Source organism: Aspergillus chevalieri, chromosome 1, assembly GCF_016861735.1.
Source record: "Aspergillus chevalieri M1 DNA, chromosome 1, nearly complete sequence".
In the NCBI taxonomy this organism is placed as follows: Eukaryota; Fungi; Ascomycota; class Eurotiomycetes; order Eurotiales; family Aspergillaceae; genus Aspergillus; species Aspergillus chevalieri.
In genome coordinates this window covers 5,351,436-5,370,153 of record NC_057362.1, presented here as the reverse complement: position 1 = coordinate 5,370,153, position 18,718 = coordinate 5,351,436, and the positions used below count along the sequence as shown (strand labels likewise).

Here is an 18,718-nt window from a genome sequence, read left to right as displayed (position 1 = left end):
AAAGGCGAATCGGCAACGCTGGTGGTGATATTTGCCCTTGCTGCCCTTTTATTATCTCTTTTTTATACTATGATATGCTAGCAGGAGCGTCATCCACTGTCCTTGCAAGAATATCCAAAGCAACATCCATCTTTGGACCTGAGTAAGCCACACGAAAAACCCTCGGCCACCCACGCGTATTATTGGATGCAAACTCAAACTTTGTGCCTTGCAACTCATCGACAAAAGGATTCTCAGTAACCACAGGGAAGTGGATGAAACAATCCCTCCGGACCACACCAAGTGTAAAATTATCAAATGAAACTGACTCTAGTGCTGGAAAGCTGCTGAGAGTCTGGAACATTCGTTTTATGTCTTGAACATTCGCATACATCCGCATAGTATTTATCTTGAGAACCCGGAGGCTATGTCGGCATCTCTGGAGTAGAACCATTAGGTCTTCAATCGATACTGGGATACTTTCTAGTTCAAGTTCCTGTAATTGTGACCATGGGCCATCTACTGATGCAAGACGATGGATAAGCTCTGTGTAGCCACTCAGACCATGGTTCTTGAGATGCAGCATGTGAAGATTGGGGGCGTGAAGGAGTATATTGAATGTCCAATCACGAACAATGCCATGCTCAAGTGTATATATCAGCTTTAACTCTTCAAGGTGCTGCCCAACTGCAATAAATTGGTCCTTGTCTGAAACTTGCAGTCGCTGAGGGTCTGGAGCATAGTTAAATTCATCCATGAAATTGACTATAAGTGCAGTGACAGGATGATGGGTACTTGCAACAATGTCCAGGAGTGTTGTGATTGAGTCTGTTGGTCTGAAATTGTCATTATCTGACTGATCTCTAACCTTGGTGATAACAGCATAGATCTCGAATGACTTGCAGTTGACCAGTTGGCAGAGAATGCTGCATAGTTGTTTCACAGCGGGATGTTCCTGGAGATTGACAAGATGGCCAGACTGATGGCGATGTAAACCCCACTTGTATCCTTCTCCAAGATTTTCAAGGCATTCATCAAAACCTGTAAAAACCATATGATTCACATAACACCGTAGTTGAGCATCCCTTGAGATCGCCTCTAGTTCTCTCAGATTGGCAGAGGACAAATCAGTCTTGATGCTTTGCAAGAAGACCCTCCAAAACACAGAGGATGCTTTTCCATAGATGGCTTTACATGTCATTCGTAAAGCCCCCAAATCGGATGGCTGCAACGAGGAGGCCACTAGTTCGACTAGTTCTAGTGGCAGGTCACATAACGGAGTGTGGGGACTGGGCGATTCTTTTCGGCGATGAAGACTCAGAGATTTGAACTTGCGAAGAAAATGTTTGCTGGTGCTATTTAAGCCCATTCTTCCTTCTTGTTTGTCTTTCGAGGTCGTTGATGGAGTGATAATTGATGGAGAGATGATGTTGAGAGAGTGAAGAGCCCGGGTTAAGTAATTCCTTTGGACTGCCGATCCCAAGGCTGAGCGAGGCGGATTTCATAACTAACTTAACTAGCGCCTGGTGTAGTGGTATGCCTCAGGATACCGCTCAGATGATTGTTATGCCAGTTTCGGGCAGACTTCGTACATCAAGTCCACATTAATGAATCAACTTCGCTCTTCAGTCTTCCCAGTCCAGTATGTCCGCTTAGCCAGTTTCCTTTCTGTCATTTCTTTTTCAGCGTTCCTTTTCCTTTTTGTCCTTTCTTTCTCTATATCAACCAGCCGATACCGACTCGGCTACTCCGTCAGGGCTTGCCCGTTTTCATGAGGTAAGCACTCAATCAGCTGTGTACGCGCATATACGTTTGATGAGCAAATACCTCTTCGTTTAAACTAGTCTCCTTTATATAGACCTCATTAGTCGCAAAATATTCAACCCCTGATTTCGCTTTTGAGCTATCCGGAACCCTGCTTCAGAAGACCGTTTAAACCACGAAGCACATTGATGGCCCGGTTCCTTTATATTACAGGGTGAGGACCTTTTTGTTCTTTCGAATCTGCTTGATTGACGAGCTTGGTAGTCAGTCTTGGGGTGATATCCGCGGTTTTGAAAGATAGCATCTAAAACGGGATGTCCTATCTTAAAACATTTGCTTACTTCATAACGGCAGGGGCAAACAAACAGCTAGACTCTCGTACGGTGAATAGTAATGATCGATTCACTTTAGGGTTGTTCTATTGATAGGCTCCGGCTCACCGGAATCACGTGCCTGATGACCGATTGGTGGACTGTGACTCGTCGGCCCGAAATCGCAGCTCTCCAAAAAGTTGCAAACGACCTCTATTCTCATACCTTCTCTCCTTTTTTCTTCGTCTTCTTCAAGATCTTTTTGGGTCACTAATATCCTCCCACTTTTCTCTGGCTATATCAATCATCCCTCTGCCACTGTTGTCTCCTTCTCTTCATTTCTACTCTATTGCCGCCTTATCTCAACCCCGCCGCCATGTCTGTGAGTCAATGACAAAATCGCCTGCTAGTTGTCTGGATACTGACTCAATTGCACAGTTCTTCATTGAGAACCCCAATGTGGGCAACCAGAGCCATCTGGAAGACTCGCGCAGTGCGTATACTTCAATGCCATTCAATTGCAGTCCAATGACTGACAGCAATAGTCCGCGGATACAACCCTCTGACTCCCCCCAACCTCCTGCAACATGAGATCGCATTGACAGAGACTTCGCGCCAGACGGTAATGCAAGGCCGTGAGGAGGCCATTGCCGTCGTCCAGGGCACAGACACCGACAAGCACCGTCTCCTCGTCGTCATTGGACCCTGCTCGATCCACGACCCCGCCATGGCCCTCGAATACTGCGACAAGCTTCTGAAGCTGAAGGAGAAATACAAGGATGAGCTCTTGGTTGTGATGCGCTCGTACCTCGAGAAGCCGCGTACCACTGTCGGCTGGAAGGGCCTTATCAACGACCCGGATCTCGACAACAGCTTCAAGATCAACAAGGGTCTGCGCACGTCGCGTCAGATGTTCGTCGACTTGACCAACAAGGGCATGCCCATTGCTAGCGAGATGTTGGATACCATCTCGCCTCAGTTCTTGGCCGACTGTCTGTCCGTTGGTGCTGTTGGTGCTCGCACGACCGAGTCCCAGGTCCACCGTGAATTGGCCTCTGGCCTGTCCTTCCCCGTCGGCTTCAAGAACGGCACGGACGGCACTCTGGACGTCGCTGTCGACGCTATCGGCTCCGTTAAGAACCCCCACCACTTCCTCTCCGTCACCAAGCCCGGTGTCGCCGCCATCGTCGGCACCGTGGGTAACCCTGACTGCTTCGTGATTCTGCGTGGAGGCAAGAAGGGCACCAACTACGACGCTGCGAGCATCCAGGACGCCAAGAAGAAGCTCGAGGCCAAGGGTCTCCCCGCCCGTCTCATGGTCGACTGTAGCCACGGTAACTCGGAGAAAAACCACAAGAACCAGCCCAAGGTCGCTGCTGTTCTTGGCGAGCAGATTGCCGCCGGTGAGACTGCTATCATGGGTGTTATGATCGAGAGCAACATCAACGAGGGTACGTACCCCAAGACTGCGCATAGAGGAGGCTACATACTCACAATTCACAGGCAACCAGAAGGTCCCGCCCGAGGGCAAGTCCGGCCTCAAGTACGGCGTCAGTATCACCGATGCCTGCATCGGCTGGGAAGACACCGAATCGACGCTCGAGGGTCTCGCGCAGGCCGTCCGCGCCCGCAGACAGAAATTGACCGGTAACTAAGCTAACGATTCCCGTGTGTTCTGTTTTCGGTTTTGTCGTCTTTTCTATGAGCGGCGCGTGTTCTCTTACTTCGGAGTCTACGAATAATGTCTGAACGCTTGGTTGGGAAAAGTTATGAATGTTAAACTGGTTTTGGAGATTTAGTATGAAATAGATAATTGGATATTATCATGATTCATGATTCATAGTTTTGTAAATTCTAGTATTCAACAGAGCGGAGAGTCCAATTGCATATTTTCAAACAGATCAGTGGACAATAAAGTGAGGGGGTATTTCCAAATAAACATCATAGAGCAGACATGTCTGCCACCGTCGTAACATCTACACCAGAACAATCAAAACAGAAAATCATGCTATATACCAAAATCGTAACTATCATCAAGCTTCGTTCTCAACCCACCGCCCCTCCCTCGCCCCAAGCTCAGGAATATTAAACCCAACAATACACGCCGCATACGACGGGCGCCGTCGCGACGCCGCACCGGCCGCCTGAATAGCGGGCTGGGTCGCTGCATGACCCATATTCAAACCCGCCATGGCATGATGCAGCTGCGCAGCAGTCGAGTGCTGGCCTCGGAAGTCATTCAGGAACTCCGCCCGCGGAGACCGCGGGGAGAACAGGCCCGATTCCTCAGATCGATTGACGAACTGTGCATTCTCGACGCTGCCGTCTTCGTCGATGGAGAGGGATTTGCAGGGGACGTCTGTTGGTCTTTGTGCGGGAGAGGTGAAGGTATCCACGTCGATGATGTTGGTTTCGCCCGATGCCCCGAAGGCCCATACGCGCGCACCGCCGTGGGACGACTGCAATGCGAGTTCGACGACGTTGTCCATCCGTCCGATTTCTTTCCCGTAGATCTTAAGCGGCCACATCATTGCTGTGGGGCGGTAGCTGACACTAAGCAGAAACTCCCAGTCACCGTTTTGATTGGGGACGAGACTTCCACGACGCTTTGAGGATCGTTCACCATCTAGGAACCAATCGCGCGCGAGGTCGGAGTCGCCCATTACACCTAGCGATTGCACCTCGCGTTCTTTGCGGATGACGTTGAAGACGTCGAGCGGGACGGAGTAGAGGACTAGACGGTCTTTGTAGGCTGCGACGACGCGGAGGCCCCAGGAGAGGTCTGAGCCTGCTGCGAAGACGGTAGGCGTGGGGACCGTTTCGGGGTGTTCGTGATCAAATGGAGGTGCGCAGACGAGGGCGCGGGTTAGATTTGAAGGACCGCCGATAGGCGAGTCGGAGCCTATGCAGAGGAATCCCGTGCGCGGCTCGATGAAGAGGATGTGTAGACCGTCGTTTATAGGGATTGCGCGGTAGTGGTGGCAGTGCGTTGCGCGGACGAGGCTGAGGTTCTGCTTGTCTCGGGGGTCGAGGCTAGTTAGGGAGTGGACATCTGCTGCTAGGTGGAGTTGGCAGGGTTGTTGGGTTTCGCTGTGGCATTGGCAACCTGATACGCCGGGGCCGGCTAAGGAGGAGACGAGGCGGAGCTCTTCAGGTGTGTCTGCACGATTGGGGAGGAAGTGGAGGATCTCGGATGGTTGGGTCATGGGGAAGTGCTTGCGGCAGTCTTGCCTGGATAGTTCGTCGACCCAGCGCAGTTCGATGCCTGTTCCGCCGCCGAATGCGACGCAGCGACGGCCGGGGCAGATAGATACGCTGCGCGGGGGATCTTCGGGGGAACACACGTCGTGAAAATAGTGTTGTGAAGCATCAATCCTATCATTTCGTACAGATTCGTCGACTGCTTCCTGGTTCTCAGGCGTAATAAGGTCGCAGACCATTCCGACGCGGTCATGCAGCAATGCAGCAATGACAAACTTGGGTGCGCTCGTGTCAATGGTAGCCGATACCACACCATCCGGACAAGGAATGCTAGCGACAAGCGCGATATCCTTATCGCTAACGTCCGCTAACGACATCGACTCCAACAGGCCAGCCTTCTTGGCGAGCAAGCGGTAGACATAGATCATACACCCGGAAGTCACTAACAAATAGTTCCCGCAGGTGCTGACATTGAACTTCGATGTAGCCGTAACATCCCTGCTAAAGTAATCGGTTGTCTCAGACGGACGCTGCGCGCTTCGCGCGCTCTGAGACCGATGTTGCGGAGAGAGCTTCGAGAAGTCAATAACACCAGTAGTCAAGAAGCCAGGCTTCTCGACATTCAACTTCCGGCCGGACAGCAGACACTCCGTGGAGAAACGCTTGCTCATCCTCCACACTAAACTTTCCTCCTCAGCAGGCGAAGCAGGTGGACGCTGCATCTGGAAATCCCGCTGCCATGCATCCCACCAGCCAGCTCGCTTCAGCATACTCTCCAGTAGACGCTGATCCAAGCTAATCCGCATCCATTGCGAGCAAATCCGCCGGGCATTGTCAAAATCCCGAGGATTCAACATGTAGAAGATCTGCAGCAGAATCTCAGGCGGAACAATATTTCCAGCAGGTCGTGAGACGGGTTTCGCCGTGTCGACAGCTCGAGACCATGACTTACATGTCAAGCGTAGCGAAGAATGGGTCTGGGTTGGAACGAAATCGAGCAGCCGCTTGGCCACCGCTGGAGGGATCTCTGGTGCTGCGCGAGTATCGACGGGGTTCGACATTTCAGAGGAATCCGATGCCGAATCACTCACGGTCGACTCGTTCCAGCTGAAACCTTTCTCAGGCATACAGCTTAGTCCGGGGTGCGAGGGCCACAAGGACGGCATTGTGAAAGTGTAGATCGGAGCAGAGTAAACATATGAAGATGTCGATTCAACTCATTCGAATGGTCGTTTCAATCAGTTTGTACTTTGTAGATAGGTAGAGATTGCTGTAAGCGAAGCGAAGCGAGCGGATTCGGCCGGTAACGTCAGACTGTGGAGTCGCGAGAACGGAAGAACGGACTAAGGAAAGGATCAACTGAATCGTGGAAGTAAAACGGATGGAAACTTCATGAAACAATAATTATAAACACTGATCAGCTGAGATCAAACCAGGAAATATGTGGAGAGAGTGGGTGAGAAAGGCATTGAGTGCTGCTCGCCGGATGCCGGTCTCCAGCATAGGATGATGGAATTGTGGTGGTGGCTATTCCATTGCTTCGGGGAGGCGTTGTTACCTCAATTCCTGTCTATTTGTTTATCCGATCAGGCCTCTTTGAATGAGCTGGCCAGCGGATACTCTGCTCTGCCAAAGAATGGGGCAAAGTAGCGTAGTGGACGCCGGACAAGTAGCAATGCAGATGCAGATGGTCGACGTGCCAGCGCCTCTATCAGAAAGCGATTGGATAGAACAAAAGAATGGGAATTGGAGAAATATATGCTTCACCGCTAGAAGCGAAACAAATGAAGAAAGAAGGAATCTAATCAATTCGGGTGCATGAGGAAAGCAGAGAAGAATATGCAAGTCTTTTTGTCCTTTTCTTCTCTTGGATTTGCCTCCGACTTCTGCACTCCGGGGCCATCCTCTATCCGTGGCGCCGTGGCGTCGACATCCCGAGGCCAGGGACACGAATGGCGCCCATTCCCAGGGTCAACGCCTTCCTTACCGTCCAGAATCCTCCATCATTCGTTCAGATGCGTTGGTTGATCCACCGGCGAGGAGAACCAGACCCAGACTTGACATATCCGGCCATCCACATCATTGGTTCCGAATGCGTACGGAATGACAGGAGGAAAGATTCTGCGCGAAATTAAGCCCTGTTTCCTTTTTTTATCGTCTCTTCAATCGTCCAGTAGTACCTTTATTCCTTCTGCAAGCGTGCAAGACCGATGATATCGCGGGCAAGATGGGGTCGGTCTGAGGGGCAACGGGAACCTTCTAGCACTAACAAATCACCCAGCGTCAGACTTAGGTTCTTATGCCATCCCGGCATTCAGACCAACTCAGATCAGCAGGGAGATGCCCTCCAGCAAATCATAGCCCGCTGGTTAATCCCAGTCAATAACAAAATAGGTATAACCGAGGAATGCGACGAAAGGAAACGGTCGGATGCGAACTGACGACAGAGTTGGAGCCGGATGCAGGAGAGCTGCAGTAGTGTGCGTATTTGCTGTCGTCTGTTGCTGTCTGGCCTGGGCTTTTTGGTATTTTTGCCGTTGGATGTCGTGGTGAATGGGAGGCTCATGTTACGCGGTGCCTGGAATTTGAGGCAGCACTTCTACGCAAGTCAGATCATTGTACATGAGTAATCCTTCAATTTGCATGACTTCTATAGCTTAGCAGAACGAGCTAAATGATAACAGTCAGAAATCGAGAAACTAAAGAGCATAACGGCATCGCTAGGTCTATTCAGAACAATCGAAGCATAACAGTAAACAAATGCAAGATCAAAGAGCTGGGTGGTATCGTGGTCGTGGTCGTATATCATCAATCAGCGCTATATCGTCATGTCAAGTTAGGGGTCTCGTGGAAAAAATAGAAAGAAAAAGAAACGTAACAAAAGAATGGGGCCAACATAATCGAAGTCCGTTTGAAACCATGCTCAGGCCATCAAACAGATTCACTACTTCCATTCGTCGCCTCATAACCCGCAAAAGCCCCCGAAAAGTCCGGCGCCGCACTCCGTCCCGGCAGCCACGCATCATGCAGCGGCAGAATCAAACTCGGGTTCACATATTTACTCAATTTCAAACCCAACTCCTGTCCACCGACACGAATAGGCAGTGCATCACGCTCAAGACCCGACGGGGGCGAGAAAGTAGCAGACGGCGAGGGAGAGATATCTCCGCCTCCTGGGCGGTTTCGGTCGATGCTTTTCAGAGCGATGAATTTCATCAATGGTTCATAGGACCGGCTGAACCAGTATGAGAACCAGACGGTTCCGCCGAGCAAGGGCACGAGGAGCAACGAGCGAGTGACGGCTTTGCTCAGGGCGAGCACACCGATCACTGCGAGCTGGAAGACCATCAAGCCCACGAATACGCGGCTGCAGATCATGGGCCAGGCGCGTCCGGTCGAATGTTGCTGGTGGTCCATTGCGTACAGGAGCTGGTATTTGTAAATGAACTTGCCGATTGTGAAATATACCAGTCCGAACAGACAAATGAGCCATGAGCTCGGGAAAACACTGTACACCACACAGATGATCAGGATGAAAATTGTCTGTGGAATGGAAAACCCATAGCTGAACGTGGGCGGCGTCGTCAGTTCAGCATACTCCCGTGGTGTTTTGGCATAGAAAAAGTTGATTGGATACATGGCAACGCTGCCAAATTCGAGAAGCCGGAATGGAAACAAGCCCAGACTCTGCAAGGCCAAGAAATTGATGTAGAACGGAGCAAATGATTCCAGTGATCTGGCCAACGCAAACGCAATGGTCGTGGCATCCTTGAACGCATCACGGAGATTCTCCCAGAAGCCGTAGAAAGTCGACGCAGTACCGAAGACAGTGAAAACGAGGAAAAGGTTGAAGAACGAGAAGAAGAAGTTCTTCGAGATCACCGACAACTCAATATCTCCACCGGACATCATACCCTGATGATGAGAAAGCCAGGTATACAAATACGGCACGGCAACTGTCAACAGCGACAAAGCCAAGGTAGGGAGACCAGTTTGGACCAGTGACTTGGCCAACGGGTTCCGAGCAAGAGCATCCGCCAGCTGAGGGAACACCTTATGCAGAGTCTCCAATTCCAGCAAATAGGCGACGGGAATCAAAAGCACCGACCAGAAGATTGTGAAGAACGCAATGACTATCGTGATGGACCACGACTGCATCATCCGTCTCGCACGCGACACATACGTATTCTTCCACACGACATCAGCCGGCGCAGGAGCAAGTCTGGCGAACAGTTGCATCGGATGGGGATCGAGAATCGCCTGGACAACCATCTGCGAGGCGGCGATAGACTCCATAGTCACGAATGCCAGTCCAGTTGGCTTATACTTCTTGCGACGGGCAGTCAGAATCGTATCGTCCAGATTTCGCAGCTTTTCTTCAAAGTAATCAATCGCATCGATATTGCGGTAGCGCAGGTTTAGCGGGCCATACCAGATACGCTCTGTCGGCCGCTTCCTATTAGTAGTGCGTTCTCGAGCACTGTCCGGTAGAAGTTGGGTCCGCTCATTGTCGTCGTCCAAAATCAAGCTGGAGCCACCTGCCTGTTGCCATGTCAGGGGCATAACGTCCCCATTACCTCTGCTTGGTCGCTTGTATCCCAGATATTTGGTCCACGCCCGTTCGAGATTCCGCAGTACGCTAAGTCGCTCATCGATCAAGCCATCCAATTCACGCCAGTCACGACACAGGGTGACGTTCTCGACCTTTCCGATTTGTAGGCCTTCGATAAACTCCTTGATATTGTCCTCCGATCTCATTTCCTTCGGAATCCCTGAGAGACGAATCGTCCGATCTGTGGTGCTGGTCTGACTTCCGAGATACCTTTGACGGGTACGGATGACCTTGTTCGTCTCTTGCAGAAGCAAGTAGATTGCCAACCCGCTGAAGATGTATGCGAAAATCACATACATTGATAGGTAATTCGGATCAGACAGCACCTTTTTCTTCTTATCATCATTACCCCCATCCCCGTTATCCGATCCTGGGATACCTTTCTTGCCGCCGTATGTATAGTGAATCGGGAGGATGATAGCAACGGCGAAAACGAAGAGGGTCGACAGGAACCGGATGGCGAATTTGAAGAACGATAAGAACTGCGCGTATAAACTATGATTAAACGTGCTCCGTAAACCTTAGATACTGAGATGCACTCACCACATAAGCATCCATACCCGCAGACTCCAACACCTGTTCATCCGTGATCCGATAAAGGACCGGTATCCAACCAAAAAAGTTATCAGGCAATTCTGGCAAGTGAGATGCAGAATTGCGCTGCCGTCTCCGAGCCGCATACAACTCCGTCCATCTTGGCCGTAATATCTAATCCCCATTAGCATCCTATGACCTTATCACCACCCTCTTTTGACAAAACCAACATACACAAAACGACAAAAAAGCACCCAATCCCAGCACACTACTTATCACCAATTGCGTGTACAGATCGCGTTGACTCTTCATCTGATCCCGCCACGGCTCGTGCACACCCCCTGCGGTGGCCGTACTCGACGCGACGATACGCACCGCCGTCGCGGCGGATTCAGCAAGGGACATCAGGTATCACGCACAACGTGAGCCGATTCTTCGGAGGTCGCAATGGGATTATTCTCCTTATCGTTGCTTTTTTTCGTTATCACAGCATGAGAGGCGGGACGATCTCTTCCAGAGAGAGTCGTTAGGCTTGGGTCAAGTCAACAGAACTGACGTCAGGGGCGGATGACAGCTGGAAGACAGGAAACACAGAGTAGTAAATGTCGGTGTCTTAAGGAATTATTAGACACAATGAGAATGCAAGAGCATCTGCTGCCCTGGTAAAGTGAGGCAGATGAGGTACATACCCGCCGCGAGAATTTCTTCGTCCACCTGATCCCCAAAAAGTTAGACGTGATGAGTTGTGCATTGCTGAGTCAGCGGAGAGACGGTGTGTTCGTTGTTTCAGCATTCCACAGGATTTAACCTGAAGATAAAGCAGTGGAATTGCATTCTTTGCTGGACTAAACATTTACATACATATTTAGGGTGGCAGAAGTACGAACGGTGGGTGAGTTACTCAGCAAATTGTACTCAGTACTGTGCCTGGACGAGTAATATAGCTGCATCATGCGGTCATATTGCATTGGGTCTTCACTGTCAAATTGTGCTTGAATCATGCTGAGTACAGAGGACTAAATGCTACGCTCTACAGTACCACATGTTCTGGCCTGCAGTGACTACAGGTACATCTCTGTACAACCTCTGATAACCGTCCACTCCCCCTGTTGACAAACATGGGAATTCTTCGCGCAGCTGGCAATACGCTTTTCCGGACGGGCGGCAAATGGAATGCAGGTTCAAAAAGCGATCTCCCGGGGTGCCTTTCGGTCTCGAATGCTGCATAATAGTTGGGTTAAGCCTCTCGCCAGCCGATTGAAATCCCAAACCTTCTGGCAGCCGGAGACGAAAATGTGATAAGGTCAATAAATGCGGGGTATCGAAGGCATCTCCAAAACCACTTGCAAACGTCAGGTGGAGATTGGAGAAGTGACTGCCTCGTGCCGAAATTCCATCTTGGCCGTTGGTCTTGCAGAAAGCTCCGGTATACCTGCAAGCGGCCCTACGAGGCTGAAGCAGGTTAGTAGATTCTGTACTGGTATACTTACCAGGTGACTACGCTGCGTCTGTCCGGTTCTCGAGTTATCATGACCATGCGATAACAATGTTATGAATGACCGGCAGACCGCATGAAACCGGAGAATAATTCTATGATTCATTGGCGTAAAAGGATCCAAGACCGAGGAAATAAATGCCGGATCGAGAGCTTGCTCAAAGTAACCATGGTAGACCACGCCAGAAATCCAAGTTCTGCGCATCTATAATCATTTCATCCATCTATTGCTGTTTATGTACGTAACGTGATCCATGCCCGGTCCCAAAGCCTGCCGACACGTTCTAAAAACGGAAAACGAAAAGGGAATACGACATTTCGACATCATCATGATAACTGCGAACCGCTCTATAATCTGGAGTTCACCCCGCTGGTTCCGTTCGGCTTTTGTGATTCCGCTTGAGGTTTGCTGTAGAAAACGAAAACGGAAGAAAAAGGTCGCCTGAATTAACAAAAGCAAAAACAAAAAAAAAAAGGAAAGGAAACGGCTGGAATGTCAATTTACCGCTCAATGTACGAAGGAATAACCTCCGGCTGCATAGTACCCTGGAGGATGTCTATGAGGAGTTAGCAATTGTCGTATTTTGTAAAGGGGGACTTAGGTGACTTACGGTAGCAGGCTGTGAACAAGGGGAAGTCAGACTCCGCGCCCTGCTTCTTGAGGAAATGGTTGACCTCAATGGCAGTCAGGGTTCCCTGGAGCGACTGGCCGTTGAGCTCAGTCTTCTCGATCTCGCTGATGTGCTGCTTCCTCTGCACGCTGAGCTTGGCACAACGGAAGTTACGGCCAGAGCTGCAGCTGGTGATGAGATCGGCAACACCCGCGCTCTCATCGGTGAACGTCCGGTTGTCGATGGTGGCTCCGAAGAACCGCTCACCGAACTTGACCATCTCCAGAAGACCAACGCGCATGATGGCGGCCTTGGCGTTGTCACCCCAGCCCAGACCGTCAACCCATCCTGCAGCAAGAGCGACGATGTTCTTCAGAGCACCTGCGAGAGAAACACCGGCAACATCGCTGTTCACACGGATGTGGAAGTAGGGACGGTGGAAGAGAGTCTTGAGAGTCTCGTGGTCAACGGGGGGGAACTCGTTGGGCAAGGGCTGGAGCTTGATCTTGGAGTATTGACCGGAGACGTCCTTGTGCTCAAAGTGCACAACGTCCGCGGTGGACGACTCAGAGGGCGCGGGAGCCTTGGAGTCCAGATGCGGGGTATCGTATCCAATGGTCGACTCGGACCACTTCTCACGAGCAACCTCGTTGGCAATGTTGGCACCGGAAAGAGCACCGCAGTAGATGCCCAGGGTGTTGCCAATGGTCTCGGAGAAGAGGTGAGCACCTTCCTCGTTCACGTCAACACCCTTGATACACGAGATACCACGGGCGTAGGGCAGAATCTTGCCCTTGATCTGCTCGCAGGTCCTGACGATGAACTGGTGAGGAAGGTTGAAGACCAGGATAGTGCTGTCCTTGACTGCATCCACAATCGAGGGGTTGGCCTTCAGGTTGGACGGCAGAGTGACACCAGGGAGATACTTGATGTTCTCGTGGGTCTGATTGATCACATCGGTCAAGTTCTGCTGACCCTGGCACAACGGCGACGAAGGGTCGTAGTGACGAGAGTCCTTGGGGACCTCGACCTTCTCCTCGAACACCCACATCTGGACATCCTGCTCAAACAGCGAGGGGTTGCTAGCAGTGTTTTCGGCGACGATCTTGGCGATGGCACAGCCCCTGCAACAGTTAATTTTTTTTTCTTATTCTCTCTGTGCTGACCCATTCTCAGTTGCATGCATACCAGTTACCAGAACCGACCACGGTCACCTTGTGCTTGCGCAGGTAGTGGGAAACAGAACTCATATTGAAGGTCGACGTATATGCAGAATCAAGAGATAAGGACGAGTTGTTGGAGGAAGAGAATGGAGCCGGAGCGACAGGGCGAAGTAATTTAAACGGGCCCAGAAGGATTGGCTTCGGCGAAAATCGTAACGGGAGAGTTTGGGAGGACGATCGAGTACTTCTCGGAGAGAGAGATGCAGAGGTTAGGGAACGTGGAGAGGACGAAAAGACGGGGGACCGAGGCAGTTGAAAAATAACGCCGCCAGCGCTCAAGGTGGCACACGACAGAGGAATGGCTGTCCGGTTAATTGCGCACCGCATCCACTCTGACAAATGAGAAGGGCGACAATGTTCCTACTCGGAGTAGCTGAGGGAGAGTCCTGTAATGGAATTGAGGGATAAAGGGCCTCTCCAAGTGGCTCAATGATGTAACAAGAGTGCTGGTAGCGGGTTTGATACCCGTGAATGTGGGCCTGTAGTTATTCTCAAGATACACCGGAGTCCTCACAGGTTAGCCGGAACCACAGTAATCAAAGCTAAACCAGACACCGATGATGCAGATAACGTCAATCCCGGCGGGCGACTCCCCGTTGTTGGCTCATTTCCTCATTCCCTCATGCTCTCCCCTCCACTGTTAACCGTTCTTCTCCAACCAACGAAAATATGACGAAAACGGCCGGATGCGGGCGGTGAGGTAAGAGGCTCCACGAGTGGACGGCCACTAGTCTGTTTCGGGCCTAGTCTGGCCACTAGGAGTGGCAGAATTCTGGGTCATAACGTTTCCGGTAAGTGGGAAGGCTTCGCTAAAATTACTCGTTCGGGACCAGCTGCGAAATCTGTCGGTTCACTCTGGTCCGTATCTTTCAAAGTCTGTCTGAATCGGAAGGTGGCTGGTACGCATAACATGGTAAGTTTCGCCGTGATGGTGGCCCGGCATTGATGAAGTTGCTAATTGTCGCATCAAAAGGCGCCTAGTATAATGAAGAAGGCCAGTGGTCGAGGCGCCGTTCCCTCAACCAAGTCCAACGATGGTCTCTTTAGCGACGACTTTCGCACCTCGAAGAAAGACAAGCGCACCATCAAGCATTCCAGTTTCATCTCCAAGATCGAGAAGAGTTCGAAGAAAGCCCCCAAAAAGCGACGCGCATCGAAGAAACTTGCGACTTTGGATTCTCTAGCGGACGCGCTCCCCGACGCAGATACCGAAGAGCAGCAGCAGGATCCCAATAATCAAGTCAACATCATCAAGCAGAAGACCTTGAAGCACAAGCCAGGGGCCGAGAAGCGCAGACAGAAGCTGGAGAAATTGGAACGCGATCGGTTTGCCAGAAACATGGCGCAGATGACGGCCATGGACACTAGCCAGGAAGCGCCAGCGCCAGCAACAACAGAAGGAACCAGTAGTACGGCTGCAGAGGCAAATGGAACCTCGAACAGATGGGCAGCCCTGCGCAGCTTTATCTCGCAGACCATGGAGCAGCAGCCCGTGTTCAAAGCAAACAAATGAATAGCTGGCGGCGGTGCTTGTGAGATGTAATACTGCAAGTCACCATAATAGTTTAGGTTACCCCCTGGTATGTCTGTGTGTTATATCAGGTTGCCTGGGTATCTCGTATAGTTGCAAGGGCTACGCTGTCATGCGCCCTCTGCCATGCCTTGAGCACCTCGGCATGTGTGACAGCCATTCAGTGTGTCTACTGTGTATAGTTGTCGGACTATTCCCGGACCGCTGAGCTATAGTCTCAGGCCATGAGGATTGAATACCGGCCTAGTTCACACTCCTCGTGTCAGAAGGGTAGTGAAACCTCAATCATGTCGAATTGACTGTCAGTACCAATATCAATACCAAAATCATACGATCCATAGTGCATGATTTGAAATGAGAAATGCCAAAACCATCATGCAATGCATGTCTATTATTATTTCTCCGAGACATTGCCGGACATTGACCATTCTCCCCGTTTTGCCCACCTTCTCTATTCAGCAAACAATTGGCGGGTCTGCTTCAGTTTCATTTGGTCATCCTTACGGCCGCGGGGTCTCCGCTCAGGATGCATTCATGTACGAAATACGCTTGCTTTGCATCGACTCCTCACAAGTATGTACTTATGCTGCGAGCTACAGCCGGGTACCGCAGGAAGATCGCAATATCGAAAATGTCGCATTGTTGGGACCAACAGAAGTATCCTCAGATGCCGACTCATGGTTTGCACATCGTACTGTGAACAGAGACGACGAATTATCACCTTTCCTTATAGTCGAGGGAGATAATCAATGCGCCATTTATCTGTAGTAGTCCCGCATCGTAGCGGACGCAAAGGCCGTAATATTGCTCGGCACTCCGTGCGTAAATATATATTGCTGGTCTCCGATGTCTTGAAGCAACAAGAGCGGCACAAGTAACGGCCACCAAACAAACAATAAACAAATACAGTCCCCTCAGCTCTGGAGAACAGACAGAGGGGATGCTGTGCCCTCGATTCAATTCAATACTCACTGCACAGCCTGTCTAGACATGATGCCTTCACTCCTGAGGCCAGATCAACGCCGGAGAGGGAAAATGTCAATGACTCCGGACTACTGCATCTGACAGAAGGGCCATAATCATAATGGACAAGGATAGAAACTCACAATCGCCGTCTTCGATGCTATCATCTACATCTACATACTTGAGTGGAAGGAGGATGAGGAGAAGATCTCGTGATAAGATGTCACGTGCTGCGGGGAAAGCTGTCCCATCTTATCTCATCAGATGACAACAATCGAAGCCGCTACTCTGACTTCATTCCTGCTCTCACCACGTTCCTTTGATCTCGACCTTTTTTTGATCTCTTTTTCTTTTCTACTATATCGATAATCAGGCGCCCGGCCATGCTGCGGCTGCCCCTACGAACCAGTGCCTCCTCGCACTCCCTCAAGGTGCGCTGCGATAGCGTCCTTCGCTATCGGCCTGCAGTATACAGTGCAGCTCGACGGGATTTTACCAGCTGTTCTACGTCGTTTCCCAGATTGTCGCAGTTTAATCGGTCGGATTTCACAAACCAATCATGGTCTACCAGCTACGAGCCCGGGCTTCCGACAGCTGGCCCTCTGGGCGCGACTCCGGCTTTCGGAGCTCCCCGAATCACGCCGCGAGTACTGAAGCAGTATCTCGACCAGTTCGTTGTCGGACAGGATCGTGCGAAGAAGATCCTCAGTGTTGCCGTATATAATCACTACCAGCGTGTGCAAGAGTTGCAACGACGTGAGGAGGAAGCTGAAGAGGAACATGCTAAACGTGAGCGGAGAGAAGCTCTTGAGGGCCACCCGGCAGAGGGTGTGTTTTCCTGGGTGAGATTGAGATTAACAGGACATGGGCTAATATCTGGCTCTTTGATCAGATGAATTTCCGGGTCACAATAGGGCCGTTCGCGTGTCCACAAACCGAAATCAATCGCCTTCCCCATCGGACCTACCCGAACTTGTCGATACAGCACCGCTACAACTCGAGAAATCCAACATCCTTCTCATGGGGCCGTCGGGGGTGGGAAAGACATTGATGGCAAAGACACTGGCTAGAGTGCTTTCAGTCCCGTTTAGCATCTCCGACTGCACGTCGATCACCCAAGCCGGTTATATCGGAGAGGACGCCGAGGCATGTGTTCACAGGCTATTAGCGGCATCGAACTATAATGTCGAGCAAGCGGAACGCGGTATTATTGTACTAGATGAAGTGGACAAGCTTGCAGCAGCCAAGGTCAGCCACGGCAAGGATGTCAGTGGGGAGGGCGCGCAGCAGGCCCTTTTGAAGATCATCGAGGGCACAACAGTACAGGTCCAAGCGAAACAAGAACGCAATTCTCCTCGTACTGGTGGCACACCAAACACCTATCCATCCAACAGTCCACTGGGGAATCCTCCGAATACGGGCGGCCAGCCAGCGAAGGGAGAGGTCTACAATGTGCGCACAGATAACATTTTGTTTGTATTCTCCGGTGCCTTCGTCGGTCTTCACAAGGTGATCATGGATCGGATATCACGCGGCTCGATTGGTTTCGGGCAACCCGTTCGATCAGCAACCAGCACGGGCGATCGGCCCGGGGAAGCTGGTGCAGGGAATAACCAGCCCATTCCCATCCTGCCAGGTTCAGAAGAGGAAGACTTATACAAGAAACATCTTCCGTTCTTCACGCCACCTTCAATCGCATCCCCGAATAGTGAGCCAAGTTATTTTAACGCACTGGACCTTGTCACCCCTACCGACCTACAGAACTACGGCTTCATTCCCGAATTAGTAGGTCGTGTTCCTGTCACAGCGGCCCTCGCCACCCTAACACAAGCCCTCCTCGTCCGCATCCTTACTGAACCCCGCAACTCGCTGTTGGCACAATACACCACCCTTTTCTCACTATCCGGCATCGAACTGCGCTTCACCACTCTGGCTCTGCACAAGGTCGCCGCCAACGCCTTCCAAATGGGAACCGGTGCGCGTGCTCTCCGCACAGAAATGGAAACGATCCTCAGTGACGCCATGTTTGAAGCACCGGGCTCTAGCGTGAAATTCGTCCTTGTAACGGAAGCCGTCGCAGACCGCAAAGAGAAGCCTATTTATCTCGCCCGGGGCCAGGGTGGAAAATTCCACTCGATGATTGCGACAGAGGAGAGCCAGTGGGAAGAGAAGGCGCAGCGAGAAAAGAAAGACAAGGAGCAGAGAAACAAGGCTCAGTCGAAGGAGGGAATTGATTTCACTTCGAACTACCGAGAAGAACGATCTCATGCTTCGGGTTCTTGATCCGCACCTTGAGGTCAACACAGAGGGCTTCAATGCCTCGTAGACTGTTTTGATGCGTATAATATTATATGGGCATTGGAATGAGTCCCCTCATACCAGCATTTGACATCTAGGTATTTATAATGGTGGTTTGCACAGTTGGGTATGTTTGGCGTCCATAGGTTACTTACATTCTTGTCTATTTTCGTGGTCAATTATTGTCGATAGGGTT

The 18,718-nt window shown here is 51.0% G+C and overlaps 6 protein-coding genes across 6 annotated transcripts; 3 read left to right on the top strand and 3 right to left on the bottom strand.

Moving 5' to 3' along the window:
• Nucleotides 1-2,430: 2,430 nt before the first annotated feature.
• Nucleotides 2,431-3,709, top strand: AMT16 (3-deoxy-7-phosphoheptulonate synthase; the record flags this gene model as incomplete). Its single annotated transcript, XM_043276480.1, has 4 exons — nucleotides 2,431-2,436; nucleotides 2,493-2,547; nucleotides 2,600-3,505; nucleotides 3,558-3,709. The coding sequence occupies 4 exons, from the start codon at nucleotides 2,431-2,433 to the stop codon at nucleotides 3,707-3,709; spliced, it is 1,119 nt and encodes a 372-aa protein (XP_043132984.1).
• Nucleotides 3,710-4,087: 378 nt separating this feature from the next.
• Nucleotides 4,088-6,421, bottom strand: ACHE_11863S (F-box protein; the record flags this gene model as incomplete). Its single annotated transcript, XM_043276479.1, has 1 exon — nucleotides 4,088-6,421. One exon carries the CDS (start codon nucleotides 6,419-6,421, stop codon nucleotides 4,088-4,090), a length of 2,334 nt encoding a protein of 777 aa, XP_043132983.1.
• Nucleotides 6,422-8,186: 1,765 nt separating this feature from the next.
• ACHE_11862S (putative DUF221 domain protein) lies at nucleotides 8,187-10,166 on the bottom strand (the record flags this gene model as incomplete). The annotated part of the gene is made up of 1 exon (XM_043276478.1): nucleotides 8,187-10,166. One exon carries the CDS (start codon nucleotides 10,164-10,166, stop codon nucleotides 8,187-8,189), a length of 1,980 nt encoding a protein of 659 aa, XP_043132982.1.
• A 2,231-nt stretch (nucleotides 10,167-12,397) lies between these two features.
• GPD1_1 (glycerol-3-phosphate dehydrogenase family protein) lies at nucleotides 12,398-14,057 on the bottom strand (the record flags this gene model as incomplete). The annotated part of the gene is made up of 3 exons (XM_043276477.1): nucleotides 12,398-12,453; nucleotides 12,508-13,631; nucleotides 13,696-14,057. The coding sequence occupies 3 exons, from the start codon at nucleotides 14,055-14,057 to the stop codon at nucleotides 12,398-12,400; spliced, it is 1,542 nt and encodes a 513-aa protein (XP_043132981.1).
• Nucleotides 14,058-14,640: 583 nt separating this feature from the next.
• ACHE_11861A (FAM207/SLX9 family protein) lies at nucleotides 14,641-15,243 on the top strand (the record flags this gene model as incomplete). Its single annotated transcript, XM_043276476.1, has 2 exons — nucleotides 14,641-14,643; nucleotides 14,704-15,243. The coding sequence occupies 2 exons, from the start codon at nucleotides 14,641-14,643 to the stop codon at nucleotides 15,241-15,243; spliced, it is 543 nt and encodes a 180-aa protein (XP_043132980.1).
• A 1,364-nt stretch (nucleotides 15,244-16,607) lies between these two features.
• ACHE_11859A (putative ATP-dependent Clp protease) lies at nucleotides 16,608-18,507 on the top strand (the record flags this gene model as incomplete). Its single annotated transcript, XM_043276474.1, has 2 exons — nucleotides 16,608-17,052; nucleotides 17,117-18,507. The coding sequence occupies 2 exons, from the start codon at nucleotides 16,608-16,610 to the stop codon at nucleotides 18,505-18,507; spliced, it is 1,836 nt and encodes a 611-aa protein (XP_043132979.1).
• Between the last annotated feature and the right edge of the window lie 211 nt (nucleotides 18,508-18,718).